General features: G+C 36.9%; 2 protein-coding genes across 8 annotated transcripts in view; one reads left to right on the top strand and one right to left on the bottom strand.

The window, feature by feature from the left end:
* TM2D1 (TM2 domain containing 1) overlaps positions 1-15,221 on the bottom strand; it is a 148,962-nt gene extending 133,741 nt beyond the window's left edge. For 5 of the 6 annotated variants that reach the window (XR_016395126.1, XM_089921745.1, XM_022575826.2 and 2 more), the window contains exons 1-3: positions 15,023-15,220; positions 13,015-13,088; positions 3,049-3,157 (exon numbers count right to left, since the gene is read on the bottom strand). Coding sequence is in view for 5 of the 6 variants with exons in the window: in XM_089921745.1 (XP_089777871.1) it covers positions 3,049-3,157; positions 13,015-13,088; positions 15,023-15,204 (365 nt within the window). In the remaining variant the exon portion in view is untranslated. Of the gene's footprint in view, positions 1-3,048; positions 3,158-13,014; positions 13,089-15,022 lie in introns of all 6 variants that reach the window. The other variant, XM_022575824.3, reaches the window with a different exon arrangement.
* Positions 15,222-21,797: 6,576 nt separating this feature from the next.
* Positions 21,798-21,907, top strand: part of PATJ (PATJ crumbs cell polarity complex component) — a 353,800-nt gene continuing 353,690 nt past the window's right edge. The window contains exon 1 of one of the 2 annotated variants that reach the window (XM_022575833.2): positions 21,798-21,901. The gene's annotated coding sequence lies outside the window, so the exon portion shown is untranslated. The remainder of the gene's footprint in view (positions 21,902-21,907) is intronic. The other variant, XM_089921641.1, reaches the window with a different exon arrangement.

Genomic DNA, 21,907 nt, shown 5'->3' with positions numbered 1-21,907 from the left:
GGGGAGTAGTGCCCCTTCTACATTGCAATGGGTCACCAGACTAGAAGTAGAGAAATAAATTGGGAGACTTTGTAGAAACTCAAGCTATAACCTACTGGATAGTAGCAGTGGGAGAGAAAAGGAAACAAAATTAGGAAATACGAAGAAGGCAGAAGCAGCCAGAAGAAATGTGGGGAATGAGAGAATAGGAGAATGACTCCAAAAGTTTCTGCTTAAGAAACTGGGTAGAACAGCTGCATTCACTAATACAAAGGAGGAAATGATTTGAAGGAAAGGACCTTTATATAAAGATGGTGAGAGAAACCAAAGGGGTGGATGAATGAAGCAGAGAAAAGGACCAAGGACATAATCTTGGGAATATCAAGATTTAAGGAAGAAGGAAAGGAATAGGAATCAAAAGAAATAGAAGTGTGTTTTATACTGGAAGTTAAGGAAAGAAAGTATTTTAAGAAAAGGGAATGCCAAATGCTGTAGAAGGATTAAGATATGGACTATAAATATCCATTTGATATAGCAACAAAGATGGCTAGCGAATTTCAGTATGGCCAAAAGCCATACTGCATTAGACTGAAAAATTCATAAAAGATAAATATTATAGAAACAAGCCTCTCAAAAATCTTGGCTGGTAAGGGGAATGAAATCAGAAAAGCAGTTACCTACATAAATAAATCATCCTAAAGGATAATCTAAAAACTGGTGGTGTAGAAGAGATTTGTCTAATTGTTTACCAAATCATTTCTCTTTTTCTCATGTACATACAACGAAACAACAGGCAGACCTTGTTTGGTGTGCTTTGCATTATTGTGCTTTACAGATAAACTGTGTTTTTTACACGTTGAAGGTTTGTGGCAACCCTGCATCAAGCAAGTCTATCGGCACCATTTTTCCGACAGCATTATTTTAAAATTAAGGTATGGTTTTCTTAGACACAATGCTATCGCACACTTAATAGACTACATATAGTATAAACATAACTTTTATGTACACAGGGAAACCAAATGATTCATGTGACTTGCTTTATTGCACTGGTCTGCAACCAAACTCACGATATCTCTGAGATATGCCTTTGTTTACTGTAGCTAACTTTGCAGTTAAGTGCAGTCATCACTTAGTTTTGGCCAATGGAATGAGGACAGAAGTGATGTATGCCATCATTTTATGTCTGGCCAATAAAACATTCCTGCAGGGGTTTTTCCTCCACTTTCCATCTGCTGGCTGAATGGAAAGGACTCTAAGGACTAGAGGAAGCAAAGCTACAAGATGAAAGCACAAGAGCCCGCATGACTGCATGGAGCAACTACCACTCCCTTCACCCCATCCAGACCCCCAAGGCAACACAAATTGGACTATGATGTGAGTGAGAAATAACTTTTACTGTGTTAAGTCACTGAAATTCTTAAGACATTTGTTACAACAGGCTGCTCCAACTAATGCAGATGGCCAGTATAAACAGGTGTGTGAGTCGGTAACCAATCAGACATAGTTACTAGACTTCAGTTGCTGAAGAATACATTATAGAATGGCTATATCTGCAGTATTGAGATGGAGTTCTAGTCAAGTATCAATATTATAAAAGGATATGCCTACAGGAGAAGGAAAATATGTAAACTGGAAAAGGGACACTCAATGAATTAAGAATTTGTCAGTGAGTCTTTACTGACACGTTATGTTACTTTTGTGACTTATTAAAATTATCCATCAATCTAACTCCCCTTGTTCTGATTCAATGCTCATCAAGCAAATTCTATTTTGGAACTGCAGACTTTACTACAGGAGGGGAATAAGTTGGCCAGTAGACTTGGAGTATCTAGTTTCCTTGATAGTTATATTTCCTATCACAATTGAAATCAATGTCTTGTGAACATGATGAGTACAGCTCAGTTGCATTGAGCCTAACTACTCAGAGACAGTAAAAGGAAAATCAGAGTTCATTTGGAAATTAAGTGGCAGATCACTGTGGTGTGACCATTATAGGTAATATGAACCTGCAACGTCCAACCTGAATGGTTAGCTGTTCTTAATGGATGATTTTCTTAGTTGTTGTATTATAACCTTGGACCAACACTTAACAAATTATTTGTCATTTGGAAACATCAATCTATAAATCTAAAAACTGACTAAACCATATCTAAGTACTTTGGAAATAATTCCCTTTAACAATTTTTACTTTACTTGTGAGCAATCTTGGAACCCAAGAAGCTTAAAGTGATTGGATTACACAGCAAGATAGAATCTAAAGCCCCTCATTAACTCAGTGAAGTCGGGTCAAAAAAAAAAAAAAGACTCTAATAGTAATTTCTAAGAATTCTAATAGAACTTGCAGAAACAGTCAAATAGTGGTTGTTTTTTGATATAACTGCAAAATAGGTGCCATCATATAAAATGCAACAACATACAGTAAAAGATAAAAATATAATGCCAACAATTAATAAAAATGGGTAAAATTAAATCATGTTTTCAGGACAAAGCATTAACATAAGAATAAACTGTTAGCTTTACTGGAGCAAAAATAAATAGCAAACTTAAAAGTCCTTTAAACAAAGAATACTCCCAACAAAATAAAACCATTTGTCTTAATATACCAAACTAACTTTTGAATTCTGTTTAACATTACCATTTATCATCCAAACCTATTACAAATAATGAAACCAAGTTTCAAAATGCAAATGATTACTAATTAGCATTCTTTTAATACTATAGGTACACAATCCCTTATTTGCACTCGAGAAAGCCCCCAAATTTTGAAAACAGAATTTTTTCATAAGCCATTTGGTAGCAAAAACTGGCTGAACTGACATGGCATGAAGCCATTCATTCTATTTATCCCACATAGTGAACTACTGAGCTTTACTTGGTTGGTGAACTGCATATATATATAACAATATGCACACTTAAAATAGAGATTTTCTGACAAAAGCAAAAAGGTATAAATTATATTAGTGCAGGATTCTCCTTACAAATTAACTCTTTTCCTCTTCACTCCATTCAGTCAAGATACAACATAGGCAAGTAATCTGAAAATTTAGCTTCAGTAAGGTAGGTACTTACACATTTCGGCAAGATATGGGCTTGAGAAAACCAATTTCGTTTCCAGTAAAATGTGTTTCATTGCCGCCAGAATCCTTACAAGTTATGTTAGGTGCTGGAAAACATGGAACTAAAGGCAGAAAAAAGCAAAAATCCATTATTTTTTTTCTTGTGGAAAAGTATGCAATTATGTTTTTTCCTAAGGCTAGCAATACACACAAGAAAATATAATGTTAAAATAAACCACCTCCCAATATAACATGATATACTTTAATTTAGATAGGAAAAGCTACATTTTATATACATATATATATATATACACACACGCACACTCATGTACAAGATAAGATACAGATAAAAAAATAAAAACAAAAAAAAGATACAGATAATATGATAGAGTAGTCTGAACACAAAAGCATAACAATTGCCACACTGAGTTAGATGCATGACCCATCAAGTTCAATCTCCTGCCTCTGACAAAGGTAACAAGGGAAGAATTGCACATTACTATCCTTTACTTCATCTCTAGGATAAAGAATACTTCTCGAATTTTTGTTGGTATCTCATTAGGTAATTCATTAAATTTAACATAATCTGATTTTATATTTTCAGTTTATAAAGTTCTTATAGATGATGGCTACAATAAACTAAGATTCCTCTTTATTCTAAATAAATTACTTTCATTTATTCTAAATGTATAGAATTTGTTTTTTGTTTCTCTATTCCCTCTAGGATTTGATGTAGTGTATTATCTCAGTATTTAGTAATTTTGATCTTTATTCATACCCCAAATGACATGATAATACGAGGCAGTAACACTTATAGAGCTTACTATGTGCTAGGCAGGCACTGTCCTGAAGTCTTTATGGCACATCATGTAAAGAGCTAGAACTCTGGGGACTTCCCTGGTGGTGCAGTGGTTAAGAATCCGCCTGCCAATGCAGGGGACACGGGTTCAATCCCTGGTCCGGGAAGATCCCACATGCCGCAGAGCAACTAAGCCCACGCGCCACAACTACTGAGCCTGTGCTCTAGAGCCCGCGAGCCACAGCTGCTGGGCCCGCGTGCCACAACTACTGTAGCCCGTGTGCTGAGAGTCCATGCCCCGCAACAAGAGAAGCCACCGCAATGAGAAGCCCATGTATTGCAACGAAGAGTAGCCCCCGCTCACCGCAACTGAGAAAGCCCACGCGCAGCAACAAAGACCCGACGCAGACAAAAATAAATAAACAAATTTATTTAAAAAACAAAGAGCTAGAACTTTGGAATAAGAATGACCTATCTGTGCATTGCCTGTTTCAGAACCTTGGATTCCTTGTAGATAAAAATAGCACTTAGACTATTGTGGGGATTAAATGTGATACAAAATACCTAGTGTAAGGCCAGCATTTAGTAGGCATTCAATAAATGTTAGTGCCTTTTCCTCCTTCATTGTTTCCGACTAAAAGGTACTAATGTTTTTAGGCTAGTTTCAGTAAATGCTTATCTCTATGTTTAGCAACAATAATTACAGTGGGTTTTTTTTTTTTTGAGAAAATGAAAACAGAACTTGGTCTAATAGTCTAAAACAAACAAAAAAACCCCCACAGACTCCAGAGTTTTATTATGAGAGAAAAATGGTATTTATTTTCTGTCTATAATTATCTTAAGATTTTCAACAAATCACTGTCCTTTTTTTATGCCAGAGTAGTACACTGAGAGAATGAGGCCAGGAAAAAAACTCTATAATGACTTTGCACCCTTCTGTGTGTTATTGATAGTTCAAACTATACCGTCCCATAAACTTTATTTATTTAATGTATTTACATTTCCAACACAAGGAGGTGCTTATGCTAAAAGGCATAGATAGGTTCAATACAACTGAGAACCATTTAAACAAGAAAAAAAGTAATAAGATTAAGGGAAGAGGGAGAGTGAAGAAATAATTATACTGGGAAACAACTAAGGGAAGACAGTATAACCGACCACCAATGTAGCTCAGAGATTCCTGGTAGTTAAGGCAAAAAGCTTTACAGAGCTACTGTGATATAACTGAAAGAAAGCATACCAATTCACCTCTAAACCACTGTGGGAATTTGGTTTGGTTCATGACACAAGGGTAAGAGAATGTAATAGAGAAGGTCCTCAACTAGAACTTTATTAGAACAGTAGAGAAAAGTTTTCCACATAGCCATTTCTCACACTGACTCCAGATATAAGCAAGAGCTTATAATGTTAACATCTACAGAGATGGGGGAAAAGTTAACACATGATTTACATGTAGTTGTTTTGCCATCTGCCTTGATATAGGGATAAAACTTACTGACTTTTGTGAATGAATTATTATCATGTCCCTTAAGTTATATCTCTCAATCTGCCATCTTAGGTCATGCTTTTGACTGGAGCTATATAGTAGACAACTCAAAACCGAGATTAACATACATCTGAAATGGTAATATATATTCTATGTTACCAATTGAAAGGAGATCAGTATGCTCTATTTCTATGATGAGGGAATGATGGAAAGTAATTTTGCTTTCCAGGGGATATCTGGCAATGTCTGGAAACATTTTTGGTTGTCACTACTGGGAAGCTCCTACTGGCATCTAGTGGGTAGAGGCCAGGGATGCTCCTAAACATCTTACAATGCACAAGACAGCCTTCTCACAATAAAGAATTATCTAGTCCCAAACATTAATAGTACTAAGGTTGAAAAACTGCTGTAGATCAGTGGTCTTCAAAAAATGTGGCTCACACGCTCCCTAAAATAACTTTTTAAAATTTTTCACCATGGGTTTAAATTGTTGGGAAAAATATTATTTCCAACATACTGTAAATACTGCCCTTAGTATTGAAATATTATAGCATCCTTTAAAATGGAATCTAAATACCACAGCTTTTTGATAGCCACTATGATCCAACCAAGAATATGAAAGGGCTCTTCTTTAAAATTCAGAAATTTTACATCAACTGTAGGAAAAAATACACATATAAAAACTGAGGATCTGGAAATTGATTATTTTAAAGACACGTTGTGGGCTGAATTGTACCCTCCCAAAAAGATATGTTGAAGTCCTAACCCTCAGTACCTCAGAATGTTACCTTGCTTAGAAATAGTCTTTGCAAATTTAACGAAGTTAGGATGAGGTCATTAGGGTGGGCCCTAATGTAATAAGACTGGTATCCTTAAAAAAGGGAAAACTGAACATACACAGGGAGAAGATGATGTGAAGACATACAGGCAGAATGCAATGTGAAGACAGAAGCAGAGATTAGACTAATGTGGGGCATTCCCTAGTGGTCCAGTGGTTAGGACTCGAGGCTTTCACTGCCGAGGGCCCAGGTTCAATCACTGGTCGGGAACTAAGATCTCACAAGCTATGCAGCATGGCCAAAAAAAAAAAAAAAAAAAAAGAGAGAGAGAAGCTAGGATTGATTAGGTTACAATCCGAGGACTGCCAAGGATTGCCGGCCACCCCTAGCAGCTCGAAAGAGGAAACAAAAAATTCTACCCAGAGTTTGAGAGGGAACATGGCCTTGCCAACACCTTGATTTCAGACTTCTAGCCTCCAGAGACAGTAAACATCTACTGTTTTAGGCCATCCAGTTTGTAACACTATTACTAACAGCCCTAGAAAACTAATTCATCTATATCTGTTTACCTCTTGGAAAGCTTTGTCCACCCCCAGGAGTACATGTACTCCAGTTAAGGCATCAGGCATGTAAATAAGTCAAAGCAATGTCTGGTTTAAAAAATTAAAGTTTTTTGCCTTGGTGAAGACCACTCCAGCTCCACAAAGAAGTGACCTGCAGGAAGATCTATAGATAGACGCAAGTTTTTCTTCAAATAACACCTTTAATTCTTTTTCAAATCCTCAAAGTAGTAAGTTCTGGATTGGAAAACTGTGCAATAAAACAGAATTCTATTACTAAATTTTGGGTAATTTTCCTCTAAATGTATTACTACCTTGTACTTGCTCAGTTTGAAGCTGTCACTTTCCTGCCTTATAGCCTTGTTAGATCTTCCTGCAGACTATCTAAAATTAGATCTTAAAGAGATAGTTGCAATACAAAACACTATGATACCCATTGGGGTTATTGTCCAATATACCTTGCCTAACAGAAATGTACTATTTTTTGAGATTACAGGTTCCTGTACAAAATTTGGAAGATCAAACATTTATAGGTGAGTTGTAAAAATGCTTTATAAAAATATTAAAAACTAAGAAATCATAGCTATTTTTTGGTTGGATACTATTGTTCAAACTCCTATATTTTGACAATTTTAGTTTTCAATGCTATTGTATCATTTCTAATATAAGAAATGATTTGTACTCAATATGAGCTGCTTTGTATTTAATGAGACAGATAAAGGAGAGAAAAATGCCCAACGATCTAGGCTTAGAACCTCAGGAAAGATACAAATAGTGGAAGTACCAGAGTGAAGGGGAAACCACATTGCTACAATAATTCTGGAGAAGTTTGACAGAAGTATGAGCTAATTATTTCAAGGGATGAAAATTATGTACTTTAATGAGGATGGATGAGCTGCCGCTCCCAGTATAGTGAGATAACATGAGAAAATATTAAAGAGCAACATTGAGACTGATCCGATTTGTTTCAACTGATAGAAAACTCCAAAAAGCAATACTTTAGAATGGGACAAATCTGTGCTTAAGTCCAAACTCTGTCACTTAACTAGTATGTTCTTTTGGGCAAGTTACAAAACCTCACTGAACCTTGTTTTGTAATCTGTGAAATGGGAATAAGACCCTTGTAATGCTATTATACACATATTAAAAGCATATGGTATGTAAAGCATGATGCTTGGCTAGAGAAAGTGTTCAACTTCCTTACTCTAGGAAATTAGAGAACTTCAACACTGAGAAGACTAAGAGAATGAACCTGACACGAGGAATGAATATAACACGTGAGTGGCTGTAAATTTAATAGATTTTGTGAAATGAAATTAATCTATTCAATAGATGCCTACAACCCTAGAATTTAATCATTTTTACATATTTTATAATGATTTCATTTGACCCTTACTTTATTTTTTTTAAAGGAGTCCTTCCTTCCTTCCCGACTGCGTTGGGTCTTCGTTGCTGTGCGCGGGCTTTCTCTAGTTGCGGCGAGCGAGGGCTGCTCTTTGTTGTGGTGAGCGGGCTCTAGGTGGGCACGGGCTTCAGTAATTGTGGCATGTGGGCTTAGTAGTTGTGGCTTGCAGGCTCTAGAGCACAGGCTCAGTAGTTGTGGCACACGGACTTAGCTGCTCCGCGGCATGTGGGATCTTCCCGAACCAGGACTTGAACCCGTGTCCCCTGCATTGGCAGGCGGACTCTTAACCACTGCGCCACCAGGGAAGCCCGAGCCTTATTTATTAAAAAAAACTATTAAGTAGGCAGAACTAGTAATATGCTCCTTTTTCTTTTCTTCCTTTTGCAAACAGAAAAACTGAGGTTCCAAGAAATTAAATGAGCTCACCAGTGTCATAAATAGGTAATATTCTACAAGTCCTAGACTAACTCATCACTTTTAATCAGTACTCTTTTCATTACACCATGATAATGCCATGCTTACACTGATATCAGGAACAAGCAAAAATAAATCAATATGATGAGATTAAGGAAGCCAGTTACCAATAAATGTTAACTAGTTGACAAAATTAAGCAACATGCCAGAAGCTTGAAAACTATTCCATTTGCAGTTTTCTTGCAAAATGTTTGGCTCTGGCTAATGTCTAGGATTTAGATGGCATCAATTTAAGCATGGTACACTGTTATTTCTCAATTATAAAAAGCAGCACCGTTTTTTAAATACGAAAAAGCTAAACTAGAAATAAAATAATCAATGAAGTTTCATCACAGTAAAATGGACTGACCTAGAGAGGAGGTGGTTTGGGACCCTACTCCAGTTAACATCATGCCTCTGCACTCTGATCTGATCTGTCATATAAGAGGGTCAGGCTCTTTTATTTATGATTTCTGTAACAGGTTATACTGTGTAATCACCGGATAATTAAATGTGTCAATCTAGAATTTGGGTGAAAGCAAAAGATAAAGTTGGTAAGAGCCAACCCTATCTTCATATTTCTAGTGTTAAAAGACACCTCTCCTCTGGAAGTGCTGGAATTGGAAAATCATCATTTTGCAACTATCACAGTAAAGAATGATTCGGAGGACTTCCTTGGCAGTCCAGTGGTTAAAACTCTGTGCTTCCACTGCAGGGGGCATGGTTCAACTCCCGGTCAGGGAACTAAGATCCTGCATGCCTTGCGGCACAGCCAAAAAAAATGATTCAGGCTAGAATCATCATGGATGCTAAGTCTAGGGGAAATTTTTGATGAGGGATAGGATATTTGCATGGTCTAAATGAGTCTCATCAAAGACTGTTTATTAGTTGCAAAGGAAAAAATATTTAATTGAAAAGACTGAGTGATCAACACTTAACATCATCAATGAGAGGCAGATGGATATCACGTCCCTCAGCTGTGAGATGCAGAGGACACGCCATCACTTATGTAATTTTCCATCCTGGGATGCAGAACCTAAATCTAGTTGTAAGGAAATATCAGACAATCCCAAATGAGGAATATTCTATTAAAATAAAGGGGACTGTAGTCTTCAAACTTGTCAGTATCATGAAAGACAAAGCTGTGGAAATATTCCAAGTTAAGGAAAACTAAAGGCAAAACCTGATCTTGGGATCCTGTACTGGGGGAAAATGCTATAAAGGCTTTATTTGGGTCATTTGACAAAATCAGAACGTGGATGGTAAAGTATGTGCATTAACACTGAATTTACTCAAGTTTTACAACTGAACTGTGGTTATGTCAGGAGAATATCTCTATTCTTAGAAAACACACACAAACATATTTACGGACAAAACATATATACACAAATTCAGAGAGAGACAGAGAGCATGCATGAGTGCACAATGATAAAGCCAGAAGGATAATGTTTAACAATGGGTGAATCTTGGGAGAGGGTGTATGGGTGTTCTTTGTACTATTCTTGCAATTTTTCTGTAAGCTTGAAATTATCTCCAAAGTTTAAAAATAACACACCCTTTGCATAACTAATTTATGCTATTAGAAGTTAGGATAATAATTATCATTGAGGCAGGGTAGTGGCTGTAAGAGAGCATGGGGCAGAGTCCCAGCATGTTGGTAAGGTTGTTTCTTAATCTGGAAGCATTCACAGGTGTGCTCAGTTTGTGAAAGTTTATTTGAGTTATATTTAAGTGTACTTTTCTGTATATATACTTCAATAACATCTTAATGAAAAAGACCTTCTGCCAAAGGACCAGAGCAAAATTTCTGGAAATGGAGTTTAAATACTTTTATATTTCACTACTCAGAAAATTAAAAACACTTGCTTATGTATGTCTTTATGTATATATATGTTCTAGACAGAACACTCCTTGAGGGCAGAGATTGTCTTATGTATCATCTATACCATTTAGCAGAAGCCTCCCATATAATAACTTCTCAATAAATAAATTTCTCAATAATAAATAGTTTATAATACAAATGTTCACTGTTAGTTGTTTTGATCCATTTACTTATTTAAATTTAATTATTAAACTATTACAAATAATTTCTCAATAAATAAAGATGCGTGTTAACTGGTTGGGCTAACTGGTAACCATTTTAAGACCACACAGTTTATTGTCATAGTTGAATCTCCTTTGCCTTTGGTCCCAATTCTTACTACCTCCAAACTCCCCTCTCTGTAAAACATTCCACCCACTCATTCCTTACTACAAAGTATAGTTTAAGAAAATTAAACTTAGTTTGAGGATTCTGCAATAGTCCTTCATATACTCAAAAAGACAGAAGAAAAATTTTGGCTCGAGAAACGAGAGAGATCACACTTTTCACAACTCTAATATATTCCTACGTCAGGACCAAAAAGCATGTTTCAAGGGTCATTTTGATGTCCTCTCTGATCAGCACTCAGAAGTGACTCACCACAGCCACTCCACTAGTCTTGCATGTTCTAAAAAGGACAATTAAAAAAAGCATCCTGTGGACAGACATAGCCTCATGAGGGCTGGGCTGGTAGAACCTATCCCAGATCTTGGCTGAACACTTCTGGGTCATGCATAAATTATAATCCACATGCAGAAGCCCTGTAACTCATATTTGTCTCAGAAACTTTATTTTCTTTTTAAAGTCATAATAATAATCTAAAGTCATTTATTTATTAATTTATAACATTTTATATGTATTTCCAGATTGTTAGGCACTTATGGTTTATTCTCTCCAAATGAATAACCATACCATTCCTGTACATAGAAAGCTTTCCTTTTATTTTTCTGCAGCTCTCCACTTACATCATCTATGATAACTTACCTGACAGGTCACAAAGTGACCATAACACCTCCAAGTCCTTTTATACTTCCTAGCAGTCTGATCATTTGATTTTGTAGTTGTTTATAAACTTATTTAGCAATAATTACTTAAGTGGATTCAAACTTATTTTACAAAAGAGACACCTGACTGGAGGGCAGAGCTCTTTTTGGTCAGAAACTATTCTTTTTAGTTGTATAATTTCCTTCAAAATCCTCATACGTACAAAGAATTCTGCAGACTAGAAAAGGCTTTTTTGAGATGGTTGGCTGCCTGATTCCTAGTTTAAAGTGACCTCAGTCACAATAGTATTCACAGATTTCCAACATATTTCATATACGTGGTTGAATATCTGAAAGCTCATTGTTCTTTATGTGTGTTAACACTATTCTCTGTATTCTGAGAGCACAATATAAAAGACTGAACTGTAACACAGGCAAATCAGAATATACTTATAAAGCAATTTAAAAAGGAGGGGATTCCGTGCAAAGTTCCTTTAAGTCTAACACAACTAAATTAAATAAATGTACACATATTGAGCAATATTTACTATAAAAATCATATATATAACCTATTACTGTTTATATGATAAAATTTCATTACTCCAGAATAGTAGCAAAACATCTGTTATAAAAGTTTAACACAATTTACTTTCAAATATCTCTGCTGACTAGAATGGGGCTAACAGTGTGTCAAAATATAAAGGGATAAAAAAGAGAAGGGAGATCTTTTAAAAATATATACAAATTCATAATCAAGAGCTCAGTTATTTGACTATAAGATAATTTTGAAAAACTGAAAGTTTTTTGCAGTTAAAAAAATCCCTTTAATCTGGTTTCCAAAATGAGTCTGTTTAGTAGCTTTCATTTATAAAGAAAACATCAATTATTGCCTTATTTCCTGTCTAAACAATAAAACAATCAGTATATATTCAATAGGTGTTCTTTTCTCAAAATAATACTAGGTATTGACCATCATTATGTACCATGTCAAATAAGAATGCCAAATCCAAATAGCTCCAACTTACATCTATCTGCCTCCTTTCCAACATATAACCCTTTAGAAGGCTAAACAACTTATTAATTTTTATCTAGCATTACGTATTTTTTGGAATAACAGAAGCTCCCCCAAATCATTAGGTTGAGGGTGTTATCCATTACCAAAACGTCTAAGAAAAAACTGATGCACACTTCAAATCTTTACCGTATTCTTTTCACACTTAGAATGTACCTAAGTATATTTTACAAGCGCATGATATGGGTGATACAGCGCCTCACTGTACCTTATTGGACTAAAAGTCTCATTTCAAGTTCTCTTTGAGTAATTAAAAGTCTAAAGAAGCACCTTTGTAAAACATAACTTGATAAATAAAGGGCAACAAGAAAGCTATATAAATTATTCTAAAGGTTTTTTAAAAAAATGAATGAAAATAAAAAACTCAGTTTATATAATTAATAGAATAAGGTTATTTTTTAAATTAAATATTAACAACCCCTAGCCAGTTCTCCAATATTAAGTTGTTCTGAAAACTGAATAATAATAATGTTGTAAATCAAGAAAAAACACATTTATTAATTACTGTTAGCGATCACACATTCATCTATGAAATAATGTTTTAAAAATTATTTAAAAAAACATGTTTCTGCAAGTCTTACCATGAGCTGTGTAGTTTGTACAGTTAACTGGTTCTTGTGTAGCATCATTTATTTTTGGATCTTTACAAATATATGTAGAAAAGTTAAGGAAATATGAACTACATTCCAATACAAAACATTATCATCTTGTCTTTAACATGTCATCTTATATACTTATGATTATATTCACATGTGAAAAGAGGCTGTTAGTTTGTCCAAGTCAACAAGCACAGGTATACTTTTAGTGTCACTAAATAATACCTGAATATTAACTTATTACAGGAAAATTGTATTAAAAACTCTAGCAGAGGGTGCTATGCATGGAACATCAGTCAGGGTTTAAACACAAAGCACACAAAAAAAAGAAAATAAAAATCTTTACCAAATTATATAAGAGAACTTCAAGTTAAAAAAATCAGTTTCCAGATATCTGACTGAAATTATTCACAGGCCCCAAGTATTACCATATACATAATTTCATGTAACACAAATAACCCTGTGATGTAGATACTATTATCCCCACATTACTGAAGCAAACTGATGCTCAAGGTTTGAGTGATTTATCCAAAGTGGTATGAGTGACAGGTAGTAAAATCAGATTTCCTGATTCCAAGCCGAGGGTGCTTTCCATCAGACTGCGAGGAAGATGGTTGTTTTAGGCGGGTCTACATGGTCTCCCCAACAGGATTTTAAGGTTTTGTAAATGGATGTAATAATTATCTTCTCATAGATGTTCACAACACTTGGGAGTTGGGGTTCTGTTTCCTAAAAATTTTATTGACACTAATACGAGATAAGTAAGGTACTCACAGGATGTCTCTGGAGACAGAGTCTGACACCTCTTTAGGGTTTTTGAATCACTATTGGAAATCTCATCTTTATGCGAGGAAAAACATTTTCCAGTTAACATCATCTTGTATGCTCAGGCACTTCTAAGTTTCAAAAAGCACAACTCTTCATACTGCTCAATTATTTTATTAGAAATAATCACCCCGACATTTTTGCCAAGAAAGGGACTCAGCTTACTAGGTCAGTGATTCTCAAACTCCTAGCATAATGGTAATCAGCAAATTAGAGCTATTCTGTAAAAATTTAATAATGGCGGCCTCTCCTCAACTCTTAAAAATACTATCGAATTTTCTTAATTTTAAGATTTCTTCTCATAGAATCTTTTTTATATCTCCGGCTTCTATTAATTTTTCTGTTCTACAACTTGTATGAAACTGTCTAATTTTGTACAAAATTACCTATTTTAATTTGAATGTAACTCCCATTTCATATCCTCCTCCACTTATCAGAGCCGCTGCAATGAACAGATCTACTTAACTCCTCCAGCCTGTTTTCTCATCAGTAAGCAAACAGCTAACACACATAGCCCCTACTATGTGCCAGGCATTGTTCTAAGTGACTTACCTGTACTAATTTATCACAACAGACCTTTAAGTTGGTAGCATTGTTATCTATATTTTTACTCATGATAAAACACAGTTCGAATAATTTGTCCACGGCTACAAAGTGGTGCAGGAATTTGCCCCCTTGCAGTCTGGGATCTCATGTAGGTCGAGATAGTATAAGGTAATAAATGTAAAGTTAACAATAAATGGGCAACATACATTGGCTATATCGTTATTAATTACTGTACTTGTCTTCCCCGAAGTCGGCAAATTTCCAGGGTAGGGTCCATCAACCTTTTAACTTAATTCCAATGCTTAAGAACATGGCCTAACATACTTCAGTGTCAATGTGTTTGAACAAATAAACCCACCGGTTAAAAAAATGAATTTTTAAAAAAGAAAGGGGGATCACAAGAGGAAGCATCAACGATCAGTAAAATCCCAAGGAAATCACACAGGATAGCCTCTGTCCGTCCCAGCCCCACATCTCTCTTCACCGCCTGAGGTCCCTCGGTCATTAAAGGACACAGGTCACCTTTCCTTTCAGTAAAACCTTAGCCCGTGTTGAGAGCCGCGACCCACTCTCGACCCCGAATCTACCTCGCCCCATGGGGGGGGCTCCTCACAGAGGATATTGTCCCACTCTGAGGTCCTCGCACTTAAGTGACTCTTCGCCACCGCCGGCTGCAGCTCCCCAAGGTCCCGTGGTTACTGACACGACCCACAGTACAGCCAGGAGCCGAGCAGCAGCAGTCTCAGAAGCAACCGGCCCGGAGGGCCGAGAAGCCGCCATGCTGGGGACCGGCGCATCCCCCATAACTTCCGGTTCCGCCTTCGCCTAGGCGAAGCTGGGAGTCTGGCGCCGTCGGGAGTGAGGCTCTTAAAGGGACCGTGCATCCGTTAGAGGCAGGTCATCCCTCTAGGCCTGCGGAATCACCTGGGAGAGCTTCGATTGGTCTTTGAGAATCAGAAGGAGGCAGCTCTCTTGGAGAATCAGCTGACCTCCGTCCACGGCTTCCTCGCAAGCTAATCCTGCTGTGGCTTTAACATCAGCAAAAGTGCCAGCGGCGCCCGGCAATTCGATAAACCCTTTATAAACATTATCTCTGTTAGTCTGGTAGGATTTGGGTTTACAGATAACGAACCAGACTCAAAGACGCTAAAGAACATGTTGGCCTTAGTTACTGAGTTGGAATAGAATTGATGTTGGCCCGATTTCAGAAACTGTGCTCTTACTATGATATGATGGCCTCCTTGTTGTCTTAGAGAAGAACTTTTTGGAAGGCTGGTACAAATTGATCTTGAGGACTGTATCACAAAAATAAGCATTACACCTTTTTTCTTCTAATTTTTTTCTTTTAAAAAATTATATATATATTTTTTAATTTATTCATTTTTACACCTTTATTTTTAACAGTGAAAATTTAGGTGAAGGAAACGGCCTAAAACAAGAGGAGACCAAAGACTTTACGACTAAACTAAGTGAAAGGTTGGAGGGTTTTTCCTCCATCTCTTCTTTCTAAATTTCTATGTATTCTAAAGTAATGGGGGTATCTTTTATACGGAACAAAATGTGTACTATTTTTTAGTGAAATTTTAGTTGTTTTTCTCTAACGTAAAAATATTTGAGTTTGAGTGGTGCCTCTTCATCCACAGTAGGACTAATTTTCAAAAACTGTGCTGTGCAGTGGTTCTCAAACTTTAGGGAGCATCAGTACCACCTGGAGTATTTGTTGAAACTCAGATGGTAGGGCCTCAGGTTCTGATTCTGAAGATCTGGGATAGGGCAGGATAATTTTCTTTTCTACTGAATTGCCAAGTGATGCTGATATTGCTGGTCCAGAGACCACACTTTGACAACCCTGAGATAATGTATTACAAGATGTATCGTTTTTGAATGAGAAGACATGAAACTATTTGCAATAATATCTTAGTATTGTAACTACATTTAAAATTTTTCTTAAACCAACTTTGCAGCATTAGTATGCTATTTTAAAATTAAAACATTTATGCTTAAAGACTTAAGTGATAAGAAATTTACTAGTTCAATTTTTAAACTTCCCATTTTAATTGGACTTGCACCTTCTCTCCTTTTTTCCCCTTTTTCCTCCCTCCCTTCCTCCCTCTCCCGCCCTCCTTTCCTTCCTTCCTCCCTCCTTTCCTTCCTTTTCTTTTCTCTCTCTTTCCCTCCTTCCCCTCCATGAAGATATTTATCAAGCATTTACTTTGTACCCAGCATAAGGTGAGACCCTACAGCCTCAAAAAATAAAGAGGCAAGAACCCAGTAGTTAAACACTTTGTGTTTGCTGGGGGAAAAGACAAACTGTTAAAATACTGCTTGGTAATTGTCACAATAGAAGCATGTATTAGTTGCTGTAGTAGGACAAGGGTTTTGATAAGATTATCCCCCAAACAGTATTTGGAACACAATATTTTGTCACTGACATCAAAATAATTCAAAATCCAGGCCAAACTGGAGGAATAGAGTTGGTTCTTCATAGGATGCATGACCACCTAAAAATGTACAACCTAGAAAATTAACCATTAACTTTGAGTTTTAAAAATTACCAATAATATGTATAACATACAGCTCAACACCACCCCTCATCCTCATCCTGAGATGAAATTTAGGAAAGGGGTTGGGGCCAAGGATTAGGTCAAATCCAGGGATAAGGATTCGAATATCTGTTACACGTAGTATCTGGTGATAAAAGATAGTGACTTTGCATTTTGACTACCATTTTGGCACTTTCAAAAAGTTCTGGTTTGATTTTCAAAATACAATCTAAAGAAAATCAGAAGGTGAAAGGAAGCAACTTTCTAGTTTGAGTTTATTGAAATTATGACAAAATTAGGTATTTTCCCGCTGACTGCAGGAATATTGCTGATATTTGTGTCATTTTTCATATAGATTTTGAACAATTAACTATTTGAAAATGCTTGTGCTTTGCTGATTAATCGCACTACAAAATTTGTTTTTATGGTTCTACTGATTATCTTTGTTCTCTCCTACAATGTACAAACTGAAAAGAACAAGAGTCTTCCCGTGAAAGTAAAGAAATACAAAATATTTGACTCTTGAAGTGATTCAGGTTCACTTTCTCTTCTTACTGCCCCTTAATCTATTTTCTCATGGCTCAGTAAAATATATTACTTTATATCTTTGCAAGTATAGTCTCTGATAACAAGATACTACATTGTCTAATTTTAGTAAGAACGTTAAATCTCAATCTTAGGCATGTTTTCAATGCAAAGTTTCTTTGTCTCATAAAAATTCTATAGGATTCTATGGAAATTCTATAGAAAGTAAAGGATATGAATAGCACAGCCCAATACGGAAATTGCTATGTAGAAACATTAGAAAGAGGTTTGCCAGTGAAGCCTGAAGCAAAGCTTCCTCTGGGATTCGAAGGCTCTGAACATTGGATCTTTTCATTCCTAAAATTCTAGTATACACCTAATTACATTAATAGATAGTTTTGTCCTGAGCAACCTGATCCCTGTTTCCATGATTAGAACAGAATCATTAAGAGATAAAAGATGGTTACTCTCCCCAAATTTCTTTTTTATTTGAGATGGGCATTTTTTTTCCTCTGGTGGTAAATTCATAGTATCAGGTCCTGGTAAATCTTTATTATAGTCTTCTGCACATTGGGAATTTTTCTACATCCATGCTGTCTCTCAGGTATTTCTGTGTCCTCTCTTTGGTGCACCAGTCTAACTGCCATCCAATTCAATTGACTCATCACTTAATAAGGCCTACTCTATGCCAAGTATATTTCATCGTGAATGTCAAATGTAGGATCTAAAACTGACTTTATCAGAGTCTTACTTCTCAAAAAAACAAAACAGAATAAATTGGCTTTTCTAAGTTTCAACACCAACATCCATTTTATCAGTTTCAGAGCTTAGAATCATCTTCGCACTTCAGTTTTCTCCTTGTTCTTCTTTATCCCTTTTTCTAATCACTAAGCAACTGATATTTTTAAGTGCTCATTTTTTAAATCCTATATTTTCACCCTATTTCAGGTATATGACATTTCTAGGTACCTTGCTATAGCAACTTCTTACTTCCTCTTTCTGATTCTAGGCCTTCTCCCCAACTTTGTCAATCTATTTTTCACACTGCTTCCAGATTAATCTTTCATTTAGGAAAACATAAAACCTATATCATATCCAAAATCTTATTCAAAATCCTATAAGCTCCTTGTATTTTACCCAAAGGAGTTGAAAATGTTTGTCCAGATAAAACCTGCACACATGGTCATAACAGCTTTATTCATAATTGACCAGACTGGGAAGCATAAGATGTCTTCTAGTAGGTGAACAGATAAGTAATCTGTGGTACATCCAGAAAATGGAATATTATTCAGTGCTAAAAGAATTGAGCTCTTAAACCGTGAGAAGACATGGCGGAAGCTTAAATGCATCTTACTAAAAAGCCAATCTCAAAAAGCTACATACTGTATGATTCCAACTATCTGACCTTCTGGAAAAGATGAAAATATGGAGTTAACAAAACATAAGTGGTTGCCAGGAGTTGGGGAGGGAGGGCAGCAGCAGGGGGATGCATAGGCAGAGCACAGAGGGTTTTTAGGGCAGTGAAAGTATTCTGCATGATACTATAATGGTGAATACATGTCATTATACATTTATCCAAACCCATAGAATGTACAACACCAAGAGTGAACCATAATGTAAACCATGGACTTTGGGTGATTATGTGTCAATATAGGTTCATTAGTTGTAAGACATGTACCACTCTGGTGGGGGCTGTTGGTAAAGAGGGGGGCTATGAATATGTGGGAGAAGGGGGTACATAGGAAACCTGTAACTTCTGTTCAATATAGACCCTAAAACTGCTCTAAAGAAATCAAGCATTTTTAAAAATAAACACCAATCATTAAATGTTTTTTAAAAAGCAAAAAATAAAAATCTTATTCAGAAATTTTCAGTGGCTCTTTAATTTCTTAGAGATAAAGCATAAAGTCTTATAACCTAAAGTTCTCCGTAGTATTTTCAGGTCCTCCACCATCTGCTCTGGCCTCACTTTATTTACGACTACTCTTGGCTTTCTCTTTGCTGTCACAAGTATCTGTCATGTTCATGCCCATCTATGTGCTGCTTCATTTATTCAGTACTTTCTATGTGCCAGGTGTATGCAATACATGTAATTTCTTCATTTAACCTTAAAAGGTACCATATGAAGTATTGTAAGTACTGGCACTGAAATTTCACTAATGGGAGTTAGAAGGTTTAAATAACTTGTCAAAGTTGCATATTTTAAGAAATGGTGGAATTAGAATTCAAGCTCAGATCTTCTGACTTCAGAGATGTGTTCTTAAAAACTGTGTTCATCTTCATCATTCTGTGAATAAAATACTCTTGAGGGTTCTCAGAGGTTGAGAAAACAAAAAACCAAAAAAACTCTGTGCCAGAAAATGTTTACCACAGAGTATGTGCCTTAAAAAATGTACTGAATAAGTTAAACATTTTTTAAAATTCCAGGTAAGAGCCAGAGGAAAGCAGAAATTAAAATAACCATACTAAAATATGGAGAAAATGGGATTAAATGTGGTGGAGATGGATGTTTTCTGGGAATGATCATTGAGGCCCTGGGGGAAGGGTAGGGCTCACAGGACATTCCAAGCATGGAAAAGGGGATGAGTAACCAACGGAAAAGTCATGGTGTGGTCATTCCAAGGGCATAGAGTAGACCAGACCATTTGGCCAGCATCAGATCTTGGAGAGTGAAATGGAAGAGTAGGTTGAAGAGGCAGCAAGGAGAGAGTTTAGAGGGCCTTGGATACTAAGAAAAGGAGTTTGAACTTTGTTTCACAGTCAATTAAAAGTCACATTGTTCTTGTTGTTATTATTTTTACCCAAGCTACTTGGCCTGGGGGATCTTAGTTCCCCAACCAGGGATCAAACTAGGCCACTGCAGTGAAAGCGCCACTGGACCACCAGGGAATTCCCCAAAGTCACATTATTTTTTGAGAAAGGGGGAATATGTTCATGACCATCATCAAATGTTAGAGTAAGAAGAGACCTTACTCTATGTTTGCAAGGTGATGCTTTCAGATAATTGGTCTCCACCTGTATGCTGCCCCTCCCCCACCCCAATTTAGGAAGCATTTCCTTCTCCATTTTACCTTAAGCAAATCCCAAACACCTGTTAGACCTGTTTAAATCCTAAGAGATGCTTTCAGCAAGCGTAATAGATCTCTTTATTTTCTGAAAGTTCTGGCTTCATTATACATATTTGGTAATTTAAGTTGTTGTGTAAGTTTATTTCCTTCAATAGTTTGTTCATTCTTAAGAGGTAGAGTCCATGCTGAAATTTTGTATCCTGTGTATCCTTTTACCAGGCCTAACAAGTGATAATTCCTTAAAAACAAGCAAACAAAAAAACAACTAACGATAACACTAAGAGGTGTCAAGTGCATGATCTTACAACAGATGTCCTTACATTGCCCCTGTCTTGTACATACCATCTTCCTTGAGGACAGGTAACCCTCATGTTTAACATTTTACAAAGTCACAGTGCTTAACAAATACTATATTTAATGAACACAAACCTGAAGATTGATTCTGTTTACCGTTAATGTGTGGACTGTATTAGACAAAATAAAACGCCTATCATCAAAATCCTAGTTAGTTACATTAGAGTCTAATAAAGCTGTTGTAGGTTCTACACAATCTTTCTCAAAGTCAAGTTATGATATCAAGAACAAAAATGTTAAAACATATAGGGAAGTCAACACTGGACTTATAGTCAGAAGATCCCATCTGGGTACCAAATTTTGGGCAAATTACTTAACCCTTAGGTGCGCAGTTTCTTCATCATTTTTTTCACAGGGCAAATGAGGTAATGTATATAAGCTAGCGCCCGGCATATCGCAGGCAAATACTGCTAGATTGGTTTCTTTCCTTTCCTCAACTAAATGAGCAAAAAATAACCCCCAGTTATACTTAGAATTTAATGTGGGGTCAGCGGATGAAGACGACACAAGGAGGGATGACAGAACGGGAAAGGTAAGGGACAAAGAGAGACCAAGCAGATTTGACGAAATCCTTTTATCAATATCCTCCTTCAACTTCCAAGATTTCAGGTCTCCTCTCAGCCCAGCCATCCTACACCTGTCCAGCCGGATCTCCCCACCACTTGGCTTTTCGTCTGCCTAATTGGCCCTCAGATCCCACCTTTTTCTGCCTCTTTAACCCTCCCTCGCCCAGTAGAACTTTACCTGCAGAAAGTGGAGAAGCCCACAGCCCCCGCGTCCCCCCCCGCCCCCCCCAGAGTCGGCCTCCCGCGGCCCCAGGCTCCCCCGCCCGCCCCTCCCGTGCCACCTCGGCGCCCCGCCCCAGCGGAGAGGGTAGGGGGGAGGGGAGGGGAGGGCCTGCCAGGTGAGGCGCGGTCCTCCTGGGCCTCTCACTTCCGCCCAGGTGAGGGAGGGCTGACGCCGAGTCCGCCCGCCCGCTCCGGGCTCCCACCGGCGCCGCCGCCGGACCAGGTAAAG

This window comes from Delphinapterus leucas, chromosome 1 (assembly GCF_059928025.1).
Source record: "Delphinapterus leucas isolate spDelLeu-1000000601 "Yukka" chromosome 1, BTC_Dleu_Yukka2, whole genome shotgun sequence".
NCBI lineage: Eukaryota > Metazoa > Chordata > Mammalia > Artiodactyla > Monodontidae > Delphinapterus > Delphinapterus leucas.
The sequence above is the reverse complement of the archived record's forward strand: the minus strand, read 5'-3'. Positions and strand labels throughout refer to the sequence as shown.